The following is a 21,735-nucleotide window of genomic DNA, read 5'->3' on the forward strand; positions in this document are numbered from 1 at the left end:
AAGGCCAAATCTATCTCGTTTGCAATTTTGGTCTCAACTTGCTGAAGATCGTCAATGATGCAGTAGGTTTTTGACTTTTACAGTAAGAGAAGGAGGCGAGTCCCAAACTCTTGTTTTTAATTATTTTGTTCGTTTCAAGCTTGACTTGCATATTCAATTTAAGTTTCACTCGTTTTAAGATTTATTTATTCATTTATATTAGTATCTATTGTATCTTTTTTTGCTATGATTGTTTATTTAATTTCTGTTCGTTTTTGGTTGCATTTATTCTTCAATAGTAATTTCTGGACGTTTTGAGTTTGAATTTTAACAGGTATTTGTATCTGCTGATCTTAAGTTTAAAAAGGATTTTACTTTTCTTTGTAAAACTTCTTTTTGGAAGGTTTTTTTTTAAATTAATTAAAAAAAAATGTCTTCAAGTGTGCTCGGTTTGATCCACTTCTGTTTTGAACAACATTTGACAGATTCATTTTACTAACGATTTTGTTATTATTATTAATTCTGGTAAAAGAAGTTATATGGTTGCGCAACAATTAAAAAAATGTAGAATAATTGATATTCTTTTTTATGTAGGGGTTCAAGAATGTCATTTTTATTCTGAAAAATGCGGCTGGAAAACTTCATAGAATTTTACTAGCAATCAAACATATCAGACAGAACCTACAAGGTGTTGCCACTTGATCTTTTACTCTTGACGAATTTTTTTTTTTATTTGTCAGAGCTTCGCCCAAGATAAAAAAAAAAATATAGGTGTAATATTCTTCTTCTACATTAAGCGACTTGGTTAGTAAATTGTTACTTGCCAACACTGTCTAATATAGTCTTCTTTTTTTCAGAAGAATGGAATCTTCGATCGGGATTATATTCTTTTGTCTTTTTATAGCCCATGTTTTCGGAGGAAGACTAAGTGAATGGGAGGATTTTAAGGAAAAACATGGAAAGCAATACAAAAATAGACAGGAAGAAATGGCTCGTCGTTTAATATTTGAGGAAAGTTTGGTGAAAATAAATTTGCATAACAATAGACCAGACAGTTCGTATAAGCAAATACTAAACAAATTTGCAGATTCGGACGAAATTGAGAAAAGTAAATTTAAGGGAGCTGTACTTAAAAATAATATTACAAATAATGCAAGAGTTGATGAGCTAGAAAGTCAAATACGGAAACTACCAACTGATTTTGATCTTCGATCATCATCCTGTGTGCCAAAAATTCTTAATCAGGGTTCTTGTGTCTCCTGTTGGGAATTCTCAGCCACAGCTATGCTAGACTATTATAACTGTAAGAAAACGGGGTCTTTTGAAGATCCAGGCGAGCAACAATTAGTAGATTGTTATACCTATGATGAAGGCTGTGATGATGGCTTCTATATTTATGCTTGGAATTGGGTCTCTGAAAACCCTGGGGTGGCCTCTGAAGCTGCGCATCCGTACAGTTCTGGATCCAGAGAAGAGGCAGGTACTTGTAAAAATTGTTCTGCAGATGGCAACTCTACAGGCTATAGATGGGTTACCACAGATGCCGCGTCTATCTTGGATTCACTGACAACATTTGGTCCAGTCTCTGCAGCGCTGCATGTTAATGACAATTTTATAATGTACGGCAGTGGCATCTATTCTGATTCAACTTGCAGCAAAGATATCAATCATGCTGTCAACATAGTTGGCTTTGGAGAGTCTGATGGGATGTTATATTGGATTGTTCGTAATTCCTGGGGTACTTCATGGGGTGATAACGGATACATTTTGATCGAACGTGGAGTCAATATGTGTGGCATTGAAGACTATGTTGCATATCCTACTGTTTGAGTTTTTTTGCTGAGCTTCAGTTTCATTTAACAACTGTGATCATTTACTTAAAATTATTGAGACAAATAAATTTTATTAAGATGTTCCAGTTTGTATTTTTCCCCCCTTTTTTTGTTTATGTGGGTGTGTTAAGATAGTTGCATTTGCGTAAAAAAGAAGCTCTCAGGAGCTTGACCCCTTTTAAATGTTCTCTCTGGCTATTTCTTCCTGGGATCGTTATCTCTGGTGTTCTCTCCCTCCTTTAAGGGAATGCCAAATTTGATTGGGAGAATAAAGCTAACTTACTTAGCTGAAGAGTCACCTAAAATAAAAAGCATAAAGCACTAGAACAACTTTATTTTCTTGGAAGATCAATCATTTCGTAACCACCAGCACCACTTTTTTTGTTTACCTCACTGTACCATAGCACAAGCGTGCGGCAGGTTAAGTGCACTTATAGTAATCTAGCCTCACGTTTTAAACCAGCTAAATAATTTTTCTAAGGCAACAGGTTATCATTTCCAACCTATACTCCAACGTTCTACTTTGAAATAGTTTTTCAACCTGGGCAGATCTTCACCAAAAAAAAAAAAAAAATTACGGGTTTCCGGTAACAAATTACTCCGTGCTTCGTCCACAAAAGGAATTATTCAAAACCGGGTTAGGAAATGTAATTAATTCCTGGATCTAGCTTCAACCTCTACATTGATTAAATTAAATGGAAGTAAGTTTTAAAGAATAAAGGAAAACAGCAACATTAAAAGTGAAAAATAGCAGATATTTCTTATATTTGATGACACTGCCATTCCTCGCCTCTTCCATTTTCATGCTAATACTTGACTCCTGCTTTCATAAAAACATTTTAGAGGGCAACAAACATTGCCAGTTGTAGTATTTTTCTTAATTTTTCCTGTTTTTTTGCAACAGCATTTATCCTTGAAGTACTGAGGAAAAAAAATTCTTCTTTTCACATGTTAGAAATTTTACAGGGTACAGTTTTGTATGCTTTATATGAAATGTACTCTTAAATATTGACAAAAACTAAATACTTCAAAAGTGATTGGCCAGTCTATGTAGGCTTATCCAAAAACGCATCGTTTACTCTGCTCAAGCTAATATTTTGAATCAGTAATTTGAAAGAGGTACAAAACGTCCATATTTATGGACTTCAAAGGAGATGTTGAGAGAGCACACGCACTAAAACTGCACTTATTTTGGGTACAGAGAAATATTTTTTTTAACTGCATCTAGATTTTATACAGTGGCTCTCTTCCATCAATAAATCTCTGAGTAGGGGGTGAAATGCAGTTTACAAAATCAGGAAGGGGATAATTCTATTTTTTGTTTCAATTCGTTTTTAAATTGAAAAATGAAAAAGGATACTTTTTCAATAAAAATAGACAATTTTTTATTCTAGAGGGAGGCAAAAAATCTAGAGGGAAATGCCCCCCTCCAAATTGGAACCACTTAGTATAGAAGGCCATATCTACTCTAGAGTAACAAATCTACCTGATGTAGCTAATTTAAAATTAAAAGCTGACATCATTTGTAGTTTTAGTTAAAAGAAGCAAGCTTTAGCAGGTTTGCTTGGCGGCTACTGAAGATAATTATAAATATGCTGCAATTTGATTCAGACACAGGTAATTAATCACTTATTTTTTACTAAGAACGGAGACTTGATTTACGCTAGTGATACCCTAAAGCCATAAAGATACCCAATTGCGAAAATTTATCTGACAAAAGTGGTATGTTCCTATAGTAGGGTAAAATCGCTCATGGAGTCTCACAGACTCACTGACTATTTTGCTTCTTATCACAGCGAGCAGACGCATCAATGGGGGAGAGTTGGACAATATTACCCCTAGATTTGTCACCCATTTAGATTTAAAATACTATTTTCAGTATTTACTTTAAAAAACACCTTTTTAGGTATTCTCATAAAAAAAAATTGAAAAAGTAATAAAATAACCCGTCCCTAGATTTCAAAAAATTAGTTTTGCTCCCACCCCCACCCCCAGATTTTAAAAATACATTTCCCCTCCAGAATATTTTTTTTAATAATGCCCCTGGCTATAACCTGCCATTCAGCGTTGCCTTCATGTAAATATCTCTAATAATTTTGGCAATTCAAAAATAACAATCATTTGGTTTATTTCAAATTCAATCATAGCCCATCCCTTCTCTTACTGAAAGTTAGAGAACTTACGGAACTGGGGAGCTTACCGGGGGTAAAAATTTACTTTTAAAATTGAGGGTAGAGCAGTTTTGCGAGTTTTTTTTCGATTTTTTGAATGAAAATACCCAAAAAACTATTTTTCAGTAAAAAGTTATTTTTCACATAAAAAAGGGCGATTGCTACCTCCTCTCCTACCGGCGGCATCCGAGCACCTTTTTACATAATTCAATGAAGCATCAAATGAATAAAACTTGTTAAATATTTCGTCTTTATTATTTGTCTAAATAATAAAGATTATATTATACATAATAAAAATTATTCGTCTTCGTTAACCATTTTTTTTTTTTTTTTTTTTTGGTTAACAAAGTTTATGTTTAACCGACTTGCAATCTCAGAGTTTTCAGAGACCCTCTTTGGACCACAATTGTTGTTTTAATCATGTTAGGGTAGAAAATGCCACTTTCCTGTATTATGATTTTTTTTGCCCATTTAAAAAGGGCCCTCTGACATATTGAAGTTGACTGTGAAGTTGACTTTCCATCACTCTGCTTCTTAGAGGTGTTTCAACCTTTTTCAAAAATTGCAAATTTTCTCAGGCTGATAGCTTTTGATCGGCAGTTAACCAGCAAAAAAGTGGTTCCTTTTATGTTTATCTTTTTTTTATTAAAATTTCCTTTTAAAAATTTCAGTTACTATCAGTACGAGTCTCTCTTTACACTGTTTGATGAGGAAAAACACACAAAATGAGAGGATTTCTATGCTAGTTTCTTCCTCAACTGCTTTTGTATATTTTCCTTAGAGATTTATTTGACAAAAGTTTCCCAAGCATTGTTCTTTCATTACAGATAATTAATTCAAGTAATTTTATATCATACAGAAATTCCTGCCTTGTTTAAAATTTATTGCAAAACTTGTCCAAATGTTTTTGTTTTCTTTTGTAAGCATTTGTTAAGAATACTTAACTGTAAATACAAAATTTTAAATGTAAAACTTTTTGAGTACTCACACAGAGGAACAAAAGGTTATTTAAGTATTTGAGCATGGTCATATGAAATACCTAGAATAATGAAATTTAATGAATTAAATATATACGAAATCTCTTGTATAGACAATTTTACGGGCTATAAAGCATTCTTATTATTTTCATGTCCTTTACAGCCACTCAGGTACAATTGATAGCTAAGTCCCAATGAGAAAAAAAAATATTAACTTTTCATATAGATTTCTAGCGGATAGCGCCACAAGAAAAAAACAAAAGAAACTTTTAGTAACTTGAGGTGATACTACAAGCATTTATTGAACCGAAATTTTGCCTTTTTTTTCATGCCAACCCTTGACAAGTCTATTTGTGTCCAATATTTTTTTTTCCTCGACCTCATCTTATAGAGCACATGGGTACAAAACATATGGAGGGGTTCCGTTGGTTGTAGGATTTTTAATTTTATATGTGTATTACTATTACTCATGTAAATTTTAATTATCTACTCGCGGATTGAGTAAAATAAGGCCTACATTGGCTTTAATTATCATTATTTCTGCCTATGTAAGAAGTGAGACTGGCGCCGATAGACACACTGAGCTAGTCAATGGTCAGTAACAGTATTGTTCGGGTTCGTTGTTGTTGGGGTCTGTTTGTGTTGTACTATGAACGTTCTTCTTCTAGCAGATAGGTACAGAAGTGAACAAGACGTCTATTTTGTATTTTTTTTTTTTTTTTTTTTTTTTTTTTTTTTAAAAGCCCCCAAAAATGAACCCAAGGCCACAAAAGGATTTTAAATGTAAATTAGTAGAAGTAGTTGTATACGTAGGACGGAAAAGATCCTCGTTGCGAATAAATGTTCCAGTACCCATTTTAAGGTTTTAAACTGATTGGAGGCAACCTGGCAACTTTATATTCCATCAGGTACCTCGATAGCATTGGATCAAAACTTTTGGACTATATTAGTATTACGATCATCATAAAGCAAATAAAATTTGCATTCTGGGCCAAGATTATTCCTACTGTACTAGGGGGAAGGCCCCAAATCTTAGAAACAGCCCACATAAGACGGTGGCTTGATAGGAAAATATTTATAGAAATATGGATTTGTCACACCAGACCTTTTAAAAATCCGAGTTATACAAAGATTTTGATATATGTACATGATTAAGGGGTCCAATGTTAGGCCTTAGGTCCTTTCAGCTCTACTCATCTGTAAACCACCACTCAGGTTTTGTGCAATAAATAGTCGCAAAAGATTAGGATTTTTCCTTCCAAAAATAAAATTATATCAGAAGAACTATTTATCTACGGATGAAGGATGACAGATTGCCAAAGATCATCCTTGTTGGTCAACTATCTAGGGCCAAACAGAAAATAGGTCATTCTCAAATAGAGTGGGATGTAGTTCTTAGGAAATAGTTAAGGGAAATGGGAACAGCTTGGGAGGGTGTAAAGAGGGAGGCTTTAAGTGGATTGAGAAGGAGGAGGAGCGTGCGTAGCTGTGTTGGCCTCAGGTGGCTTGGTGCTGCAGTGAGTTGCTAGTAGTAGCAGCAACAGTAGCAGCTATAGTAGTATTCTACTTAGACTAGATTTTGGGCTGCATTCTGTCAGCATTATAAAAGAGCTTATACCACTTTTACAGATGTTGGCACTCTATGTTATCAAACTAAATGAGTAAATGGGTTTCTTATCTATTGTGTCTTTTCCATCAATCTCTCTAAATAATCTCCCTCTCCTCAATAACCTCATTTTATTTCCTTTTCCCCTAATATAGTTTTATTCCCATTACGAGGCGATACAATTAGTCAGATATTATTAGTTATGCAAACCGACGAGGCTTTCAGCTATATAGCCCGTAAATAGGCGTGTTAGGAACGGGGGTCACACTTCAACGCTTCAAGGCACTTTGGGAAACTACTTTTGATGTATAGTTCTTAATGCTGGAATAAGTAACAGGAAAAAGAGAGTAACAGGGAAATTGGTTTAATCTCGTTTAAAAATCAATATTCTTTATTCTAGACATAAAAGTATTTAATTTATCGTGAGAAGTTGAAAAAGTCTAGGCTGCACTTTAAACTGACTTACTTGACTGAAGACCCTTGCGTACATGAAGGACGTTTTGGGGCCTCTTCTTTCAGCATACTGTGGATGCAACTCCCATAACAAGTTCTTTCTTCTGCCAGACGAAGATGATGTGACATACTAATCAACTAAAAGTTATTTTTCTATCTTTTACGTGGTGTAATATTCATCTTCTTGAGTTAAGGGTTTTTGGTTATTCAGATTTCCTGATGAGTATATTTTTGTCTGATTAGCAGATAGATACAGTGGGGAAAAAACAAGATCAAACACAAACTGAAGTCTCTTATTGCTATAACCTCGTAACCTCGTGTTTTAATTTTAATTTAAACACAAATGTTCGTCTTGCAAAGACGATTACAATCGAGTTCCCAAAGATGAATAGAACAGAAAAGTAGCAAATTCAAACAATTTAGCTTGTTACACCTAAAGCAAGCTATTAAGTAGAAAAAAAAACTAAATCAACCTACATAGCTTCGTTGTAAGGGGGCTGGTACTGTTTCTTATTGGACTGGCCACAGTGTAACACTACAAGTAAATTCTTATCCTCTTTTGCCATGGGCACCGCTACGTCTTTATACTTCTTTTTTGACATTCTAAAGGAAACATAGAAAAAACGTTGAAGGACCGGAGTCACCAAAAACGGAGCCGGACCATCTAACACAAAATTATTCCTTCGCTGCCTTTACACTAGACAAAAGAAAGCTATTATTGTAGATCTTTTTAGTGTCATTGGAATATATATTCTTCTTTCTGTGTCCCTTCGGCACCTGGACCCCTGCAATTCACGAAAATATTGGAGGAGGGGGTTAAAATCTACTTTTAAAATTGAGGGCACAGTAGTTTTGCGAATTTTTTTCGATCTTCTCAATGAAAATACCAAAAAAAGGTATTTTTAAGTAAAAATTTTTTTTTTTCACGCAAAAAAAGGGGCGATTGCTACCTCCTCTCCTCCCGGCAGTCGAGGCTGCAGATGAAACGTTTCCTTTTGTCTGCCTCCTCAGTCTGCAACCCTGATTATAATTCACTGTGAAATTAGTTGGTGTGATCAGTTGTAGATTTGCAAGGTATAAAACCTGCAGATTTGCAGATTTGCAGGGTATGCGAGGTATATGCTCTAGGTCTCACAGCAGTTCAAAATTTGTAAATTGTTATAACTGATGTCGTTATATTCAGACTGCTGTTCATGCTTGTGGCCTATTTGTGGCATTTATGGCGCATGAAACATGGCATGTTTATGGCTATCCCTGAGTTTTTGCTCCTTTTTTACTTGATAACTCTAAGTAAGTTTTGCGAAACAGATAAATTTTGAAAATCGGTGGATTGGTGTTCTATTTTCACATTAAATTTATCTAGATGTTCTTTTTTATGGCCTTTTATTTGATTTTTCCTACCATCTCTTTTTCACATCAGGCCAGGATGAAAGTCCTAAACTCTTAATAGCCCTTTCTTTCCTAACGCTTAATAAACAGAAGCATGCGAGCCGCTAAGAAATAGATACCTCTTTGATTCCCTTTGAGCCACTTCTTCAACATTGAAAGCCTATCTTTTTTTTAATCCCTACAGAAGCAGCTGTAAAAAGGCTATTGCCAGCGCATTAGATCACTTTAAATAAATCGCTCCCCCTTTCTCTGTCTCTTTAAGCTGCATCTCTTGAATTATTTATTAAGTTACGTTAACACCACAACAAAGAGAAGTGTCAGCACTTGAGTGGGGATATTGGAAGTCGATTACAGAACCATCTATTATCGAGTGCAAATCATCTAGGCATTAAGTGACATGGCTTTTGAATGGGGCTGATGTTATTTTAGAGTATAAAAGAATGAGTAGATGCAAATCTATTAGTTTGGTTATTGTGTCGAAAAGCTTGATTAATGAATGGCAGGCCAAAAGCCACCTGGTTTTTTCCACGTCGTAAAAAAGGGTTGATTTGACGGATCTTTATTTAGAACAAAACCTCCCCGTCGAAGGAACAGGTGTTTAAAAAGTGTTTTAGTTTTATTCAAATTAGTTGTCCTAATCAAAACAATGTTTTGTTTTGTTTTTGAGTGAGATGCGCCACTTAAGGGTGGGCACGAAGGCCATGCTGTATAAATAAGGAATGTAGATTTGAGGAGATGCCACCATGCCCTTCTGTCCTGAGGCAAAACGTATTTAATCAACAGTGACATCAGATGGTGGGGGAGGTATGCCGCTCAAATACCCCCTAAATTTTGAAAGTACTTTTTTGTAGAAAGAGAGGGGTACTTCAATTGAAAAATACCTTTTCTGGTATTTGTATTACAAAAAAAAATTAAAAAATGATAAATTTGTTTCCCAATATTTTAAAAATACAAATTGCCCTCCTCCAGCCCCTAATTTCCGAGAGTTGAAACCATTATTACCGTAGTAATCTAAAATTGCAATTTTTCAAAATGATTTTGTTTCTTTTGATTTTTGAACTTTGTTAGTAAAACAGAACTCTTGGAGCACACGTTTGGACTCATGAAGATAGGATAATTGCTCAAAAAGCCCCTTGCCCGAGGAAGCTTTTTGGATGAATATCTTGTAATTTTTGAAGAAGTCTATCCATGTAGATTAACCGAAAAATTTTTAAGTTTCCCTTCCCCGCCAAAAAGGCTATGCTGATCCCCCTAATAAATTTGGACACTTTTCTTCTACTCTTTTGGATTCTTTATAGTTTTTTTTTTTGTGTAGTTATTTATGTACCTTTGCAACATAAACTCAAATAATTTACAGATTATTCTGCACAACAACAAAAAAAGTCTTGCGTTACTTCCGGCCCGCTTTTTTAGTTCCAAAACCTGCCACCAGGGGATATCCTGGCGCTAGTGTTGCTGTCATCTACGAAAGTCTTAATACATTTCCTTGGGACCCTATATGGGAAGGAATGGCCATCGGCTAGCCATAGCCCAAATACTGTCGTTTTGGGTCTAAGGAAAAATATGCGCCAAATCGCAGAATTCCTATAATATTCTTCTCGCACATCTACTAAGCTCTAACTTTTTCTTTCTAAACGACACTGTCATCAATCAAACCTAACAGTCTTAACTATCAATATTATATTCGCAATTTATTCATCAAAAGTGACAGACTAGTGTTCTTAACACTATTTGTAAGTATCCTCCGCATAGATATCCTTTGCGACTATCTAAACTACAGGGACTTTCCGAAATATCTCCCAGTGATTCCCATTCCCTGTTTATGACTTTCTATATGCGTCCCAGAAACAAATACCCTGTTTTTATGAATTTCCAAGTATCTCCGAGATTTTTGTTTGCCAGCTTAAAAGTATTTTTCTAAAAATAACCTTTTTTCTCAAAAAAAACTTTTTTCTAAGAAAAATGAGTTTAAACGACACTTAAGATCGTACAAGTTTGATTCACTGTGTATAGTCAATAATCCAGGGGAAAATATAAAGGAGTTAAGAAATACCCTAGGGGTATTGCTTCAAAGAATAAAAAAAACGCAGAAAATAAGAGTCTACGCATTCAGCTTGCCGCTCAAGTTGTATTCTCTAAAGAGGGAAGAGAAAACCAAAAAGTGGTTTTAATATCCAAGATGAAAATTTTTCATAAAAAACAGGAAGTTTTGCGTAGACTCTAGGCTTTCATCTCCCGTTTTGCATAGACATAACACTTTACCTGATTTAGTTTTATAAACTCGAGTTAATTAATTTAATTAAATAATTAACTAAATTAGCTTTATCTAACCTAGCAGTTTCACTTCACCATGAGTTAAAGGAGGTTTAACATTTTTAAGGCCTGAATATCGGACCAGTAATTAAATTAGGGTTATTAAGTTTTTTTGTTATTGGAACTCCTATTATTTGGAAAATTTACTTATGTACTGTCATTTATGCATATCATTAACTCTTATTTCTTAATTATTAAATAGTGTCATTAACTATCAATTTATTATATACTATTAACCATTTAACCATACAATTAATAATTTGAGGAGTGTTTTCAACCACTAATGTCCATTACACATAGTTGTGCATAATTGCAATTATAGCGATTTTGTTCTTCCTTTGCCCATTTCTTTGATATCTTATAAATTGGTGCAGCTTTTAGAGCTGTGTATAAAAAATGTGTGACAGGATATTAAAGTATTTTTAGGTTTTGGATGTCTATCGAAAGTGCGCATTATGATAGACATCAGAGCCGAAAGAACCTATAACGAATTCTTAAAACAACGCACGGAAAGTAATTTCACTGGGGATGCACTAAAGCCGAAGTTTTGCAAGCTCCCTCCTATCCCCAATTAAATACATAAACAAGTTTTTTTTTTTAACTGGAAGTAAGGAGCAACATTAAAACTTAAAGCGAACAGAAACTATTATGTATATGAGGGGGTCGTCCCTCGTCAATATTTCGCTCTTTACGCTAAAGTACAAATTCTTTCCCAATTCCTTAAGAATGACTCATGAATCAAAAAGACTTTTTAATTAGAATAAATAGCTCTTTTAGAAGTACTAAAAGAACTTTAGCGTTTAAACTCCTCCTATCCCAAAAATCATAATTTTGCGGCTTTTTCATAATTTCTATAAAATTCATAACTTTTTTTACTTTTGTTTTTTTTAGGACTCAATCTCCCCCCCCCCCCCATCACGAAAAATGTGTATGGAACTACCCAAGATACGATTTTACTTATTTCGAAAAATCATAGGCCAAAATCACTGTCACAGGGGTTTACATAAAATGCAGGAGTTTACAAATGGGAAAATATACACTGTTCAAGAACCGTAACCATTAGTATGATTTGACGCAATATTTTGTTATTCACACTAATACACACACTATTTGTGACATTATAAGCATAAATATGTACGCACTTTATATTTGCCAGACAAGTATATTATACACGTAATTTAGCTATGAATTATTACCATAGATAGTTTATATTAGGACTTTGTATTATTATACATTCAAACATACTTTTATTGTATCTGAAAACTGACACCCACTGAAAACTATAAGGAACTTGAAGAGAAAATAAGAAAAACAGTGTTTTATGAAAAAACAATCAGAATTTCATGGGACCCTTGGTTCAAATGTTGGGATGTTTGGCAGAGTTTCTAAAACCTACACAGTGCGCATGCGCACTGTTCAAAATTAGCCACACCAGGTGGTTACTTTTTTGAAATGACCGTAAGACGTGTGGACCGTATTCGACACCCTGCTTTTATCAGATGTGTGCTATAGCTCTGAAATATTGCCATTAAGGATTAGGTGTGGACTTTTGCATCCACTGTTTCGATCTAAACTGTTATTTTTACTAGGGGATCAGGAACATCAGACGTATCACTCCCGTAACTACATCTTACTGGCATAATATCATGCAAGGCTCTCAGGAGCCATACTAAGTGTTTCATTTTACATGCTTGAAGCCTCAGGGCCACAGTCTTTGTTCGACTCTTAACTTTATGGAAGTAGCAAGAATCTGATTTCTTTTATGCAGGGTTAGAGGTGTGATTAATGTTATCACAGAACGGACATCATGGTTCGAGAAATCATTATGGTACAACAGATAGTTGGTTTTGCGCCATTTAATAATTCGTTGCAGCTTGAAAATTTAAGATTGTCCGATTTTTCTAGTCTGGATTCTCGCTGGCTGAGTCCTCACCGGGGTATGCTACTTCTGTGATGTGATGTGATGGGCATCATACTTTTCTGATGAGGGTAGTGCTCATGTTAGTTCACAGAGGAATTAGCTCTTCCCCTTTTCTCTAGAAAAATCTAAGGAAAATTTAATACCAAAAACGACATCTAATTTCGAGCACAAACTTCAAAGATTTTTTTTAAGGCTAAAACTCTATTCTAAAATGCACTTAAAATAACCTTATAATTTGTGTATTATATTCAATAGCAGTCTTCAGCAAAGAAGAAAACTAGATGGAAAATATAAGAAATCTTACAAATAAAAAGCACAATTCAAAACTACAAAGATTTTAAAATGAATAAACATAAAGAGTGTCAGCGTTATCGCTCAGCAAACTCTTGGCTGTTGAACACACAGCCAACATTCGCATAGGTCTTATTCTAGTCACTAACTTCGCAAAAAGTTCCTTTTTCCTTCCGTTATTGTATAGTAGACAGGCAAAGAGGTATTCACTCTTACTTATGCTACATAGGACTAGGTATGTTTCTCTTTAAAAGACCGCCTGTGCTAGTTGAGAACACTTACAGATCACTTGACAGAATAAAGGAGACATATCGCTACTACCCAGTCCAAAAAGCAAAGGGAGGGCTTAAAACCTCAAATATAGGGTTCTCAACCACGGAAATTCCAATGGTTTACTTTTCATTTCAACCCAGCCCCATTTTTGAGGAGTTTTTAGCTCTCTGTCAAAACCCTCAAAGAAATCCGGAGCCAACTCATGCTTTTACTAATCCCATGAGCCTATGTAATAGTTTTAATTCCTGGTTGATCTTTAACAGATAAAAATTTCTCACTAGACCTTCTTTTTCAAAACAAGTTTTAAATGATTTGGTTCCATCGGATGTAGTTCGCTCTTTTCTAAGTACCAGCTCCTGCTTCAATTGTAATCGCAACTACTGCTGCAATTATGATTTCTGTTTTTGTGGTGGCCCAGCAATAGGGTTTTCGCTGTTGCTGGTGTTATTAAGGTATGTGTACTTTTCCTTTTGAACGGCGATCCTTACTAGTTGAGAACCATTTCAAAAATGAGATAATGAACATGAAATGATGCAAATCAATTTATGAAGCTTGAGCAACATACTTTCACTTGTCATTCAACATGTAATTCAAAAAGCTTATTAGTTTTACAATGCAACCATAAATTATTTTAGCTTCAAGCCACACATGGCAATGACTAAATATAAAATTTCATTTCCTAAGATTTTCAGGTATGAGTATTTTCCCAGCATTTTGATAACTAACAGCTATAACCGCAAATTTTTAAGTTTGTTTTTTAGGCTAATATAACCAATTAATGAAAGCCTATGTTGCACGATATGTCAGTGTCACATCAGAACTGGAAAATTGTGGGAAAATGTTAAGTCTTTTTGTCCTGTAAATCTATCAAAGAAAATGAGTTTCTTTTATAGTTACTCGAGGTTAATGTTAGTAAAAGTTGTGTCTAGGCGACTTTATAGTCACACGTAAGGAAAGAATCAAGTTTATGTATAACTACAGCCAGGGCCGTATCCAGGATTGTTCAGAGGGATTTGTTTGGTAGGAGGCATGGGCGCCCATAAGCTGAATTCCAGGGGGGGGGGCAAACTACGCCTAATTGCTACTTTTAATGCTATATAGTAGAAATCTCAGAACAAACATATAAAAATAAGGCAGCATCAGTCAGCCAGGGGGGGAAAGAGCCCCCCCCCTGCCCCCCCTAAGGGCGCCCATAGTAGGAGGAGTTAAAAGAAACTTTATAAAACGCAAAAAAAAAATTATTTGGTTTTGTTACTTTTTTAACATTCAGAAACAAATTTCAAGGAGGGGGCAAACTGATTACCCCCCTGGATACGGCTATGACTGCTGCCCCAAGCATTTGTCTCGCCATAGTTTATCAAATTGATGAATTTTCAAACTCCAACGTAAAACTTATCATTGGCTAACCAGAGTAAACATCTATGGTGTTCTTTTTTAATTTATAACTCTTTTTTTGTACAACAAAAAAAAATCCAAGAACGAAAAAAGTAATAAATAAAATAGAGAAAGCAAACAAGGGTGCTTTTCACCCAGGTGAATAAAACGGAAAAATAAAGCAGACATTTGGAGACCTTCTCTAAGCCGTCCTCAGCGCAAAAGAAAAAAAAACTAACCTTCTGAAATAATTTCAACAGAAGGAACAAAACGATGAAAGACCATTGAAAAATCAAACAAACTGTCGAAAAACCAATGCTCATTTGGTTTTGTCTATTTTTTAATTATTTTTTTTGGTAGTTATGCATTATACGGGCCCACCGCTATATACTGTATAAGGAAACCAGACATGGAGCCCCGTCAAAAGGGTATTTACTATCTAAATTGTAAAGCGTGGTTTATTATCGAGTTTACAATATTTAAACGATTGTTTTTTGGTGCCTAGGGGGGGGGGAGAGGTACCTAGGTTAGGTTACGTATTTAATATATGCTATGCTTTACCCCCTCCCCGCCCCCACTCCCCCCCCTAATTTGCAAATATGTAGCCCAAATTTGTTTCTAAACTATTATATATTCACCCTTTTTTATTTATTTCATTAGCATTAACCAAACTTCACTTATTTCGTGGGCCCGTATAATGCATAAGTACCATTTTTTCTTGTTGAACACTTTTTTGTTCTTTACTTTTTTTTGTCATACATCATGCATAGACCGTGTGACGCAATGATTAGAGCAGCAGCTTTCTAAACTGTAATATGAATCTGGCGAAACATATTAAGAGATGGTATGTGTAACCTAGGTGTGGTCCGGGCGTTAAACAGTAACAGTAAAATAAACTGAAGGTGAATCAAATAACTGAAATAAAGTGAAACATATCAAGTGATAATAAGTAGAACTTCCTAAACAGCGGAATAAACCAAAGGCTCAGGGGTTGTTCCAAACCTACACGCATGGAATACTTATGGTAGCTTTCTAATTTACAGTAAAAAAGACATTGAAATGAAGTCTGATCATCGGTTAAGTGATTTACACAACCAAATGTATCAAACCTACACGCATGGAATACTTTTGATAGCTTTCTAATTCACAGAATCAAAGACATTGAAATGAAGTCTAATTGTTTACATCGATTAAGTGAACACTTACACAACCAAATGTATGTTAAAAAAACAGTAACATCGCGAGTTCAGTTTTTAATGAAAAAGATCTTCATATATAGCTATGTATTTTTTGGTTTTAGGGTGTATCATAGGCAGCGCGCTAGCGCTGCCTAAGTAAAGAACGATATGGGCACAATGTGTTGTATTTTTGTTTTTTTTGTTTTTTCTCCACACCCGGGCACTTAGTATTGAAGGAGTTGTCGTAGAAAGTTCGAAAAGGGCTCATTTGATTGGGAATTGGAGTGGCTAGTGCTCTTTTTAATAGTCGAAAGTGATTGGAGGGCACCTAGCCCCCCCCCTCCACGCCCATCTTCCCCCAAACACATCCAATCAAAATTTTGAGATGGCCATTTTGTTCACCGTAGTTGATTTCCAGATAGAAAATATCTTTTTGTGGAGGACACTCCCTCACAACCCTCGGGGCAAGGGTTTTAAGTTATGCCCTGACGGCATATAAGGTTTTTATAAATGGCATTGTCGTAGAAACTTCAAAAAAGGCTCATTTGATTGGAAATTCAAAGGGCTAGTGCCCTTTTTAATAGTCGAAAGTGATTTGAGGGCAAATAGCCCCCCCCCACATCCATTTTTCCCCCAAATAAATCCAATCAAAATTTTAAGATAACCATTTTATTCAGCGTAGTTGATATCCAGATAGAAAATATCTTTTTGTGGAGGACACTCCCCCAGAACCCTCGGGGCCAGGGTTTTAAGTTATGCCCAGGGGGCATATAAGGTTTTTATAGAAGGCGTTGTCGTAGAAACTTCAAAAAAGGCTCATTCGATTGGAAATCGAAGGGCTATTGCATTTTTTAATAGTCGAAAGTGATTGAAGGGCAACTATCCCCCCCCCCACGCCCATCCTTTCCCCAAACACGTCCAATCAAAATTTTGATATAGCCATTTTGTTCAGCGTAGTTGATTTCCAGATAGAAAATATCTTTTTGAGGAGGACACTCCCCCACAACCCTCGGGGCAAGGGTTTTAAGTTATGATCTGGGGGCAAATAAGGTTTTTATAGAAGGCGTTGTCGTAGTAACTTCAAAAAAAAGCTCATTCAATCGGAAATTCAAAGGGCTAGTGCCCGTTTTAATAGTCGAAAGTGATTGGAGGGCAACTAGCCCCCCCCCCCCCGCACCCATCATTCCCCCAAACACATCCAATCAAAATTTTGAGATTGCCATTTTGTCCAGCGTAGTTGATTTCCAGATAGAAAAGATGTTTTTGAGGAGGACACTCCCCTACAACCCTCGGGGCAAGGGTTTTAAGTTATGCCCTGGGGGCATATAAGGTTTTTATAGAAAGCGTTGTCGTGGAAACTTCAAGAAAGGTCAATTCAATTTGAAATTTAAAGGGCTAGTACCCTTTTCTAATAGTCAAAAGTGATTGGTGGGCAACTAGCCCCCCCCCCCCCCTCACGCACATCATTCCCCCAAACACATCCAATTAAAATTTTGAGATAGTCATTTTGTTCAGCGTACTTGATTTCCAGATAGTAAATATGTTTTCGAGGAGGATAATCCCCCACAACCCTCAGGGCAAGGGTTTTAAGTTATACCCCGGGGGCATATAAGGTTTTTATAGAAGGCGTTGTCGTAGAAACTTCAAAACAGGCTCATTCAATTGGAAACGCAAAGGGCTAGTACGCTTTTAAATAGTCGAAAGTGATTGGAGGGCAACTAGTCCCCCCCCCACGCACATCATTCCCCCAAACACATCCAATTAAAATTTTGAGATAGCCATTTTGTTCAGCGTACTTGATTTCCAGACAGAAAATAAGTTTTTAAGGAGGATACTCCCCCACAACCCTCAGGGTAAGCGTTTTAAGTTATACCCTGGGGGCATATAAGGTTTTTATAGAAGGCGTTGTCGTAGAAACTTCAAAACAGGCTCATTCAATTGGAAACGCAAAGGGCTAGTACGCTTTTAAATAGTCGAAAGTGATTGGAGGGCAACTAGTCCCCCCCCCACGCCCATCATTCCCCCAAACACATCCATTCAAAACTTTTAGATAGCCATTTCGTTCAGCGTGGTTTATTTCCAGATAGAAAATATGTTTTTGAGGAGGATACTCCCCCAAAACCCTCAGGGCAAGGGTTTTGTGTCATGCCCTGGGGGCATATGAGGTTTTATAGAAGGCGTTGTCGTAGAAACTTCAAAACAGGCTCATTCGATTGGAAATTCACAGCACTGGTACCCTTTTTGATAGTCGAAAGTAATTGGAGGGCAACTAGCCCCCTCCCTCACGCCTTCATTCCCCCAAACACATCCAATCAAAATTTTGAGATAGTAATTTTGTTCAGCGTAGTTGATTTCCAGATAGAAAATTTGTTTTGAGGTGGACACTCCCCCACAACCCTCAGGGCAAGGGTTTTAAGTTATGCCCTGGGGGCATATAAGGTTTTTATAGAAGGCGTTGTCGTAGAAACTTCAAAACAGGCTCATTCGATTGTAAATTCAATCGGTTTCTTGGTCTCAGACGATACGAAGTCTGAGACCAAGAAACAAAAAAAAAACAAAAATATAATAATACATTGTGCCAACATCGTTCTTTACTTAGGCAGTGCTATTGCGCTGCCTATGATCAGGGAGGCCGAATCGCGATATTAGTGTCAAACATATTTTGTTTTTCTCAACGCAAAGACTTAGTTATATTTGAACAATATTTTATCAATGCAAAGAACATGCATTATTTGAATATAGCACCTTGCATTATTGCTCAACTTTAAGCAGTATCCATCCATCTTTACTTTATGAAGATTGCTTTTCCAAATTTTTAGTAATTTGTTCACTCCGCTTGTTCTCCACGGAATTTAACTTGTCTCAGCTTTCCTTTTGTAATTTCATCGAAATTTGGAATCTATGGAACTATTCCATGCTTCTTCTATTTCCACTAAAATCTAGTATAATTTTCTCGACCGGTAAAATCTACGGGTATTAATCGCCCGTTGTCTTACTATTTCTGTTTCGGTTCGCTTCCCTGTTGTTGTGCAAAAAGGGCCAAAGTCCTTTTTTTTTGAAAATGAGTTAAACATATGATTTGAAAGAACTCGAATATATCTATAGATTGGTCTTATTTTAAAATGGGCTTATCTTTAATTCTGACCGATTTATAAATTGTTTCAAAAGGGTGTAAAAAAAGGCGTAAGTCCCTTATCTTCTAAGTAACAAACAATTCAGTAATTTGGACATTTCCAGCGAATTTCGATTTAAATATTAACTAGGAATCGGTTTTTAAAGTTTAAAGTTTCTTAAATTCTGAACTGTGGGAAACATTTTTTCATTGTGCGATTTCATTTTCATTTTGCTTTCCAGCAAAATAAGGAAAAGTGGACTTATGCCCTTTTTGCAAATTGCCACGGACTTATCGTAGTCAACTATAGTTCATAATGGTCACCAAGCGTCACAAATGATAGTAGCTAATGGTACATACAAAAAAAAGCAAAAAACTACAATTGAGTTTCCAATTCATAAGCATTAAGGGATGTATTAGTTGGATGAGGGGGATCAAAATCTGTCGAGGTTAAAATACCAAGGAAACCAAAACTAAAATATATTTTGTCCCCTTAGGTCTTACTCATACCCATCTTAGGTCTTACTCATACTCATACCCTTAGGTCTTACTCATACTCATACTCATCTTAGGTCTTACTCATACCTGAAAACCACGATCTTTTAAGATTTTCCCTTAGGTTATTAAGCCTTCCAATCACTTTCGACTATTAAAAAGGGCACTAGCCCTTTCAATTTCCAATCGAATGAGCACTTTTTGAGTTTCTACGACAACGCTTTCTATAAATACCTTATATGCCCCCAGGGTATGAATTACAACTCCTGCCCTGAGTGCGTGAGGAGGTTGTCATCCTCAAAGACCTAATTTCGAGAACTTTCAACTGCGTGAAACAAAATGGATATCTCAAAATTTTGATTGGATGTGTTTGGGGAAATAGTGGGCATGAGAGGGGCGTTAGTTGCTCTCCAATCGCTTTCAACTATCAAAAAAGACACTAGACCTTTCAATTTCCAATCAAAGGAGCGCTTTTGAAGTTTCTACGACAATGCTTTCAATAAAAACCTTATATTCCCCCAGGGCATAACTTACAACCCTTGCCCTGGGGGCTGGGGGGGGGGGGGGGTTGTCAACCTAAAAGACGTAATTTCCAGAACTTTCAACTACATTGAAGAAAATTGCTATCTCGAAATTTTGATTGGATGTGTTTGGGGAAATGGTGGGATGAGAGGGGGGTTAGTTACCCTCCAGTCACATCGGACTATTAAAAAGGGCACTAGCCCTTTTAATTTCCAATCGAATGAGTCCTTTTTGAAGTTTCTACGACAAAGCTTTCTATAAAAATCTTATATGCCTCAGGGCATAACCTACAAACCTTGACCTGAGGGTTGTGAGAGGGTTGTCATCCTCGAAGACATAATTCCCAGGCCTTTCAGCTACGTTGAACAAAATTAATATCTCAAAATTTTGATCGGATGTGTTTGGGGAAATGGTGGGCGTGAGAGGGGGTTACTCGCCATCCAATCACTTTTGAATATTAAACAGGGCACTAGCCATTTCAATTTCCAATGGAACGATTCCCTTTAGAAGTTTCTACGACAACACTTTCTATAAAAAAAAACCTTATATGCCCCCTGGGCGTAACGTACAACCCTTGCCCAGAAGGGCTGGGGGGGAGTGTCATCCTCAAAACTTAATTTCCAGACTTTTTAACTACGTCAAACAAAATGGCTATTTCAAAATTTTGATTGGATGTGTTTGGGAAATGATGGGTGTGAGAGGGGGATTAGTTATCCTCCAATCACGTTCGACTATTAAAAAGGGCACAAGCCCTTCTAATTTCAAATCGAATGAGCCCTTTTTGAAGCTTCTACAACATCATCATCTATAAAATTTTATATTTTATTTTATTAAACTATCTATAAAAACCTTATATTCCCCCAGGACATAACTTATGGGTGTGGAAGGGGTGTTTGTTGCCTCCCAATCACTTTCTACTATTTAAAAGGACACAGGCCACTCCAATTTCCAATCAAATGAACCCTTTTCGAAGTTTCTATGACAACTCCTTCGATACGAAGTGCCACGAAGGTCCACGACCACCATTTCCCAAATCACATCCAATCATGATTTTGAGATAGCCATTTTGATCATCGTATTTGATTTCTACATATAAATTATGTTTTTAAGGAGAATATTCCTTCACATCCCTCAGGACAAGGGTTGTAAGTTATGCCTTGGGGGCATATAAGGTTTTTGTAGAAAGCGTTGTCGTAAAAACTTCCAAAAAGGCTCGTTCGATTGGAAATTGAAAGGACTAGTGCCCTTTTTATAGTCGAAAGTGATTGAAGGGCAGCTAACCCCCCTCTCACGCAAACCTTTTCCCCAAACATCTGATTAAAATTTTGAGATAACCATTTTGTTCAACGTAGTTAAAAGTTCTTGAAAATAGGTCTTTGAGGATGACAACCCCCCACAGCCCTCAGGACAAGGATTGTAAGTTATAACCTGGGGGCATATAAAAATTTTATAAAAAGCGTTGTCGTAGAAACTTCAAAAAGGGCTGATTTGATCGGAAATTGAAACGGTTAGTGCCCTTTTTAATACTCGAAAGTGGTTGGAAGCCAACTAACACCCATTCCACGCCCACCATTTATCAAAACACATCCAATCAAAAGTTTGAGGTAGACATTTTGTTCAAAGTAGTTGAAAGGTCCGGAAATTATATCTAAGAGGATGACACTTCCCCCACAGCCCTCAGGGTAAGGGTTGTAAGTTATGCCCTGGGGGAAAATAAGGTTTTTATTAAAAGCTTTGTCGTAGAAACTTTAAAAAGGGCTCATTCGATTGGAAATTCAAAGGGCTAGTGCCCTTTTTAATAGTCGAAAGTGATTCGAGGGCAACTAACCCCCCTCTCACGCCCAGCTTT

At 36.2% G+C, this 21,735-nt stretch overlaps 1 protein-coding gene across 3 annotated transcripts in view; it reads left to right on the forward strand.

The window, feature by feature from the left end:
* Positions 1–1,858, forward strand: part of LOC148941593 (cathepsin L-like proteinase) — a 47,749-nt gene extending 45,891 nt beyond the window's left edge. For 2 of the 3 annotated variants that reach the window (XM_089104506.1, XM_089104507.1), the window contains exon 2: positions 837–1,858. In XM_089104506.1, the coding sequence (XP_088960632.1) occupies positions 841–1,809 (969 nt within the window). In that variant the 5' untranslated portion in view covers positions 837–840 and the 3' untranslated portion in view covers positions 1,810–1,858. The remainder of the gene's footprint in view (positions 1–836) is intronic. The other variant, XM_089104508.1, reaches the window with a different exon arrangement.
* Positions 1,859–21,735: the final 19,877 nt, after the last annotated feature.

This window comes from Artemia sp. Qi Xiang Cuo, chromosome 18 (assembly GCF_049724085.1).
Source record: "Artemia sp. Qi Xiang Cuo chromosome 18, ASM4972408v1, whole genome shotgun sequence".
Taxonomy (NCBI): domain Eukaryota; kingdom Metazoa; phylum Arthropoda; class Branchiopoda; order Anostraca; family Artemiidae; genus Artemia; species Artemia sp. Qi Xiang Cuo.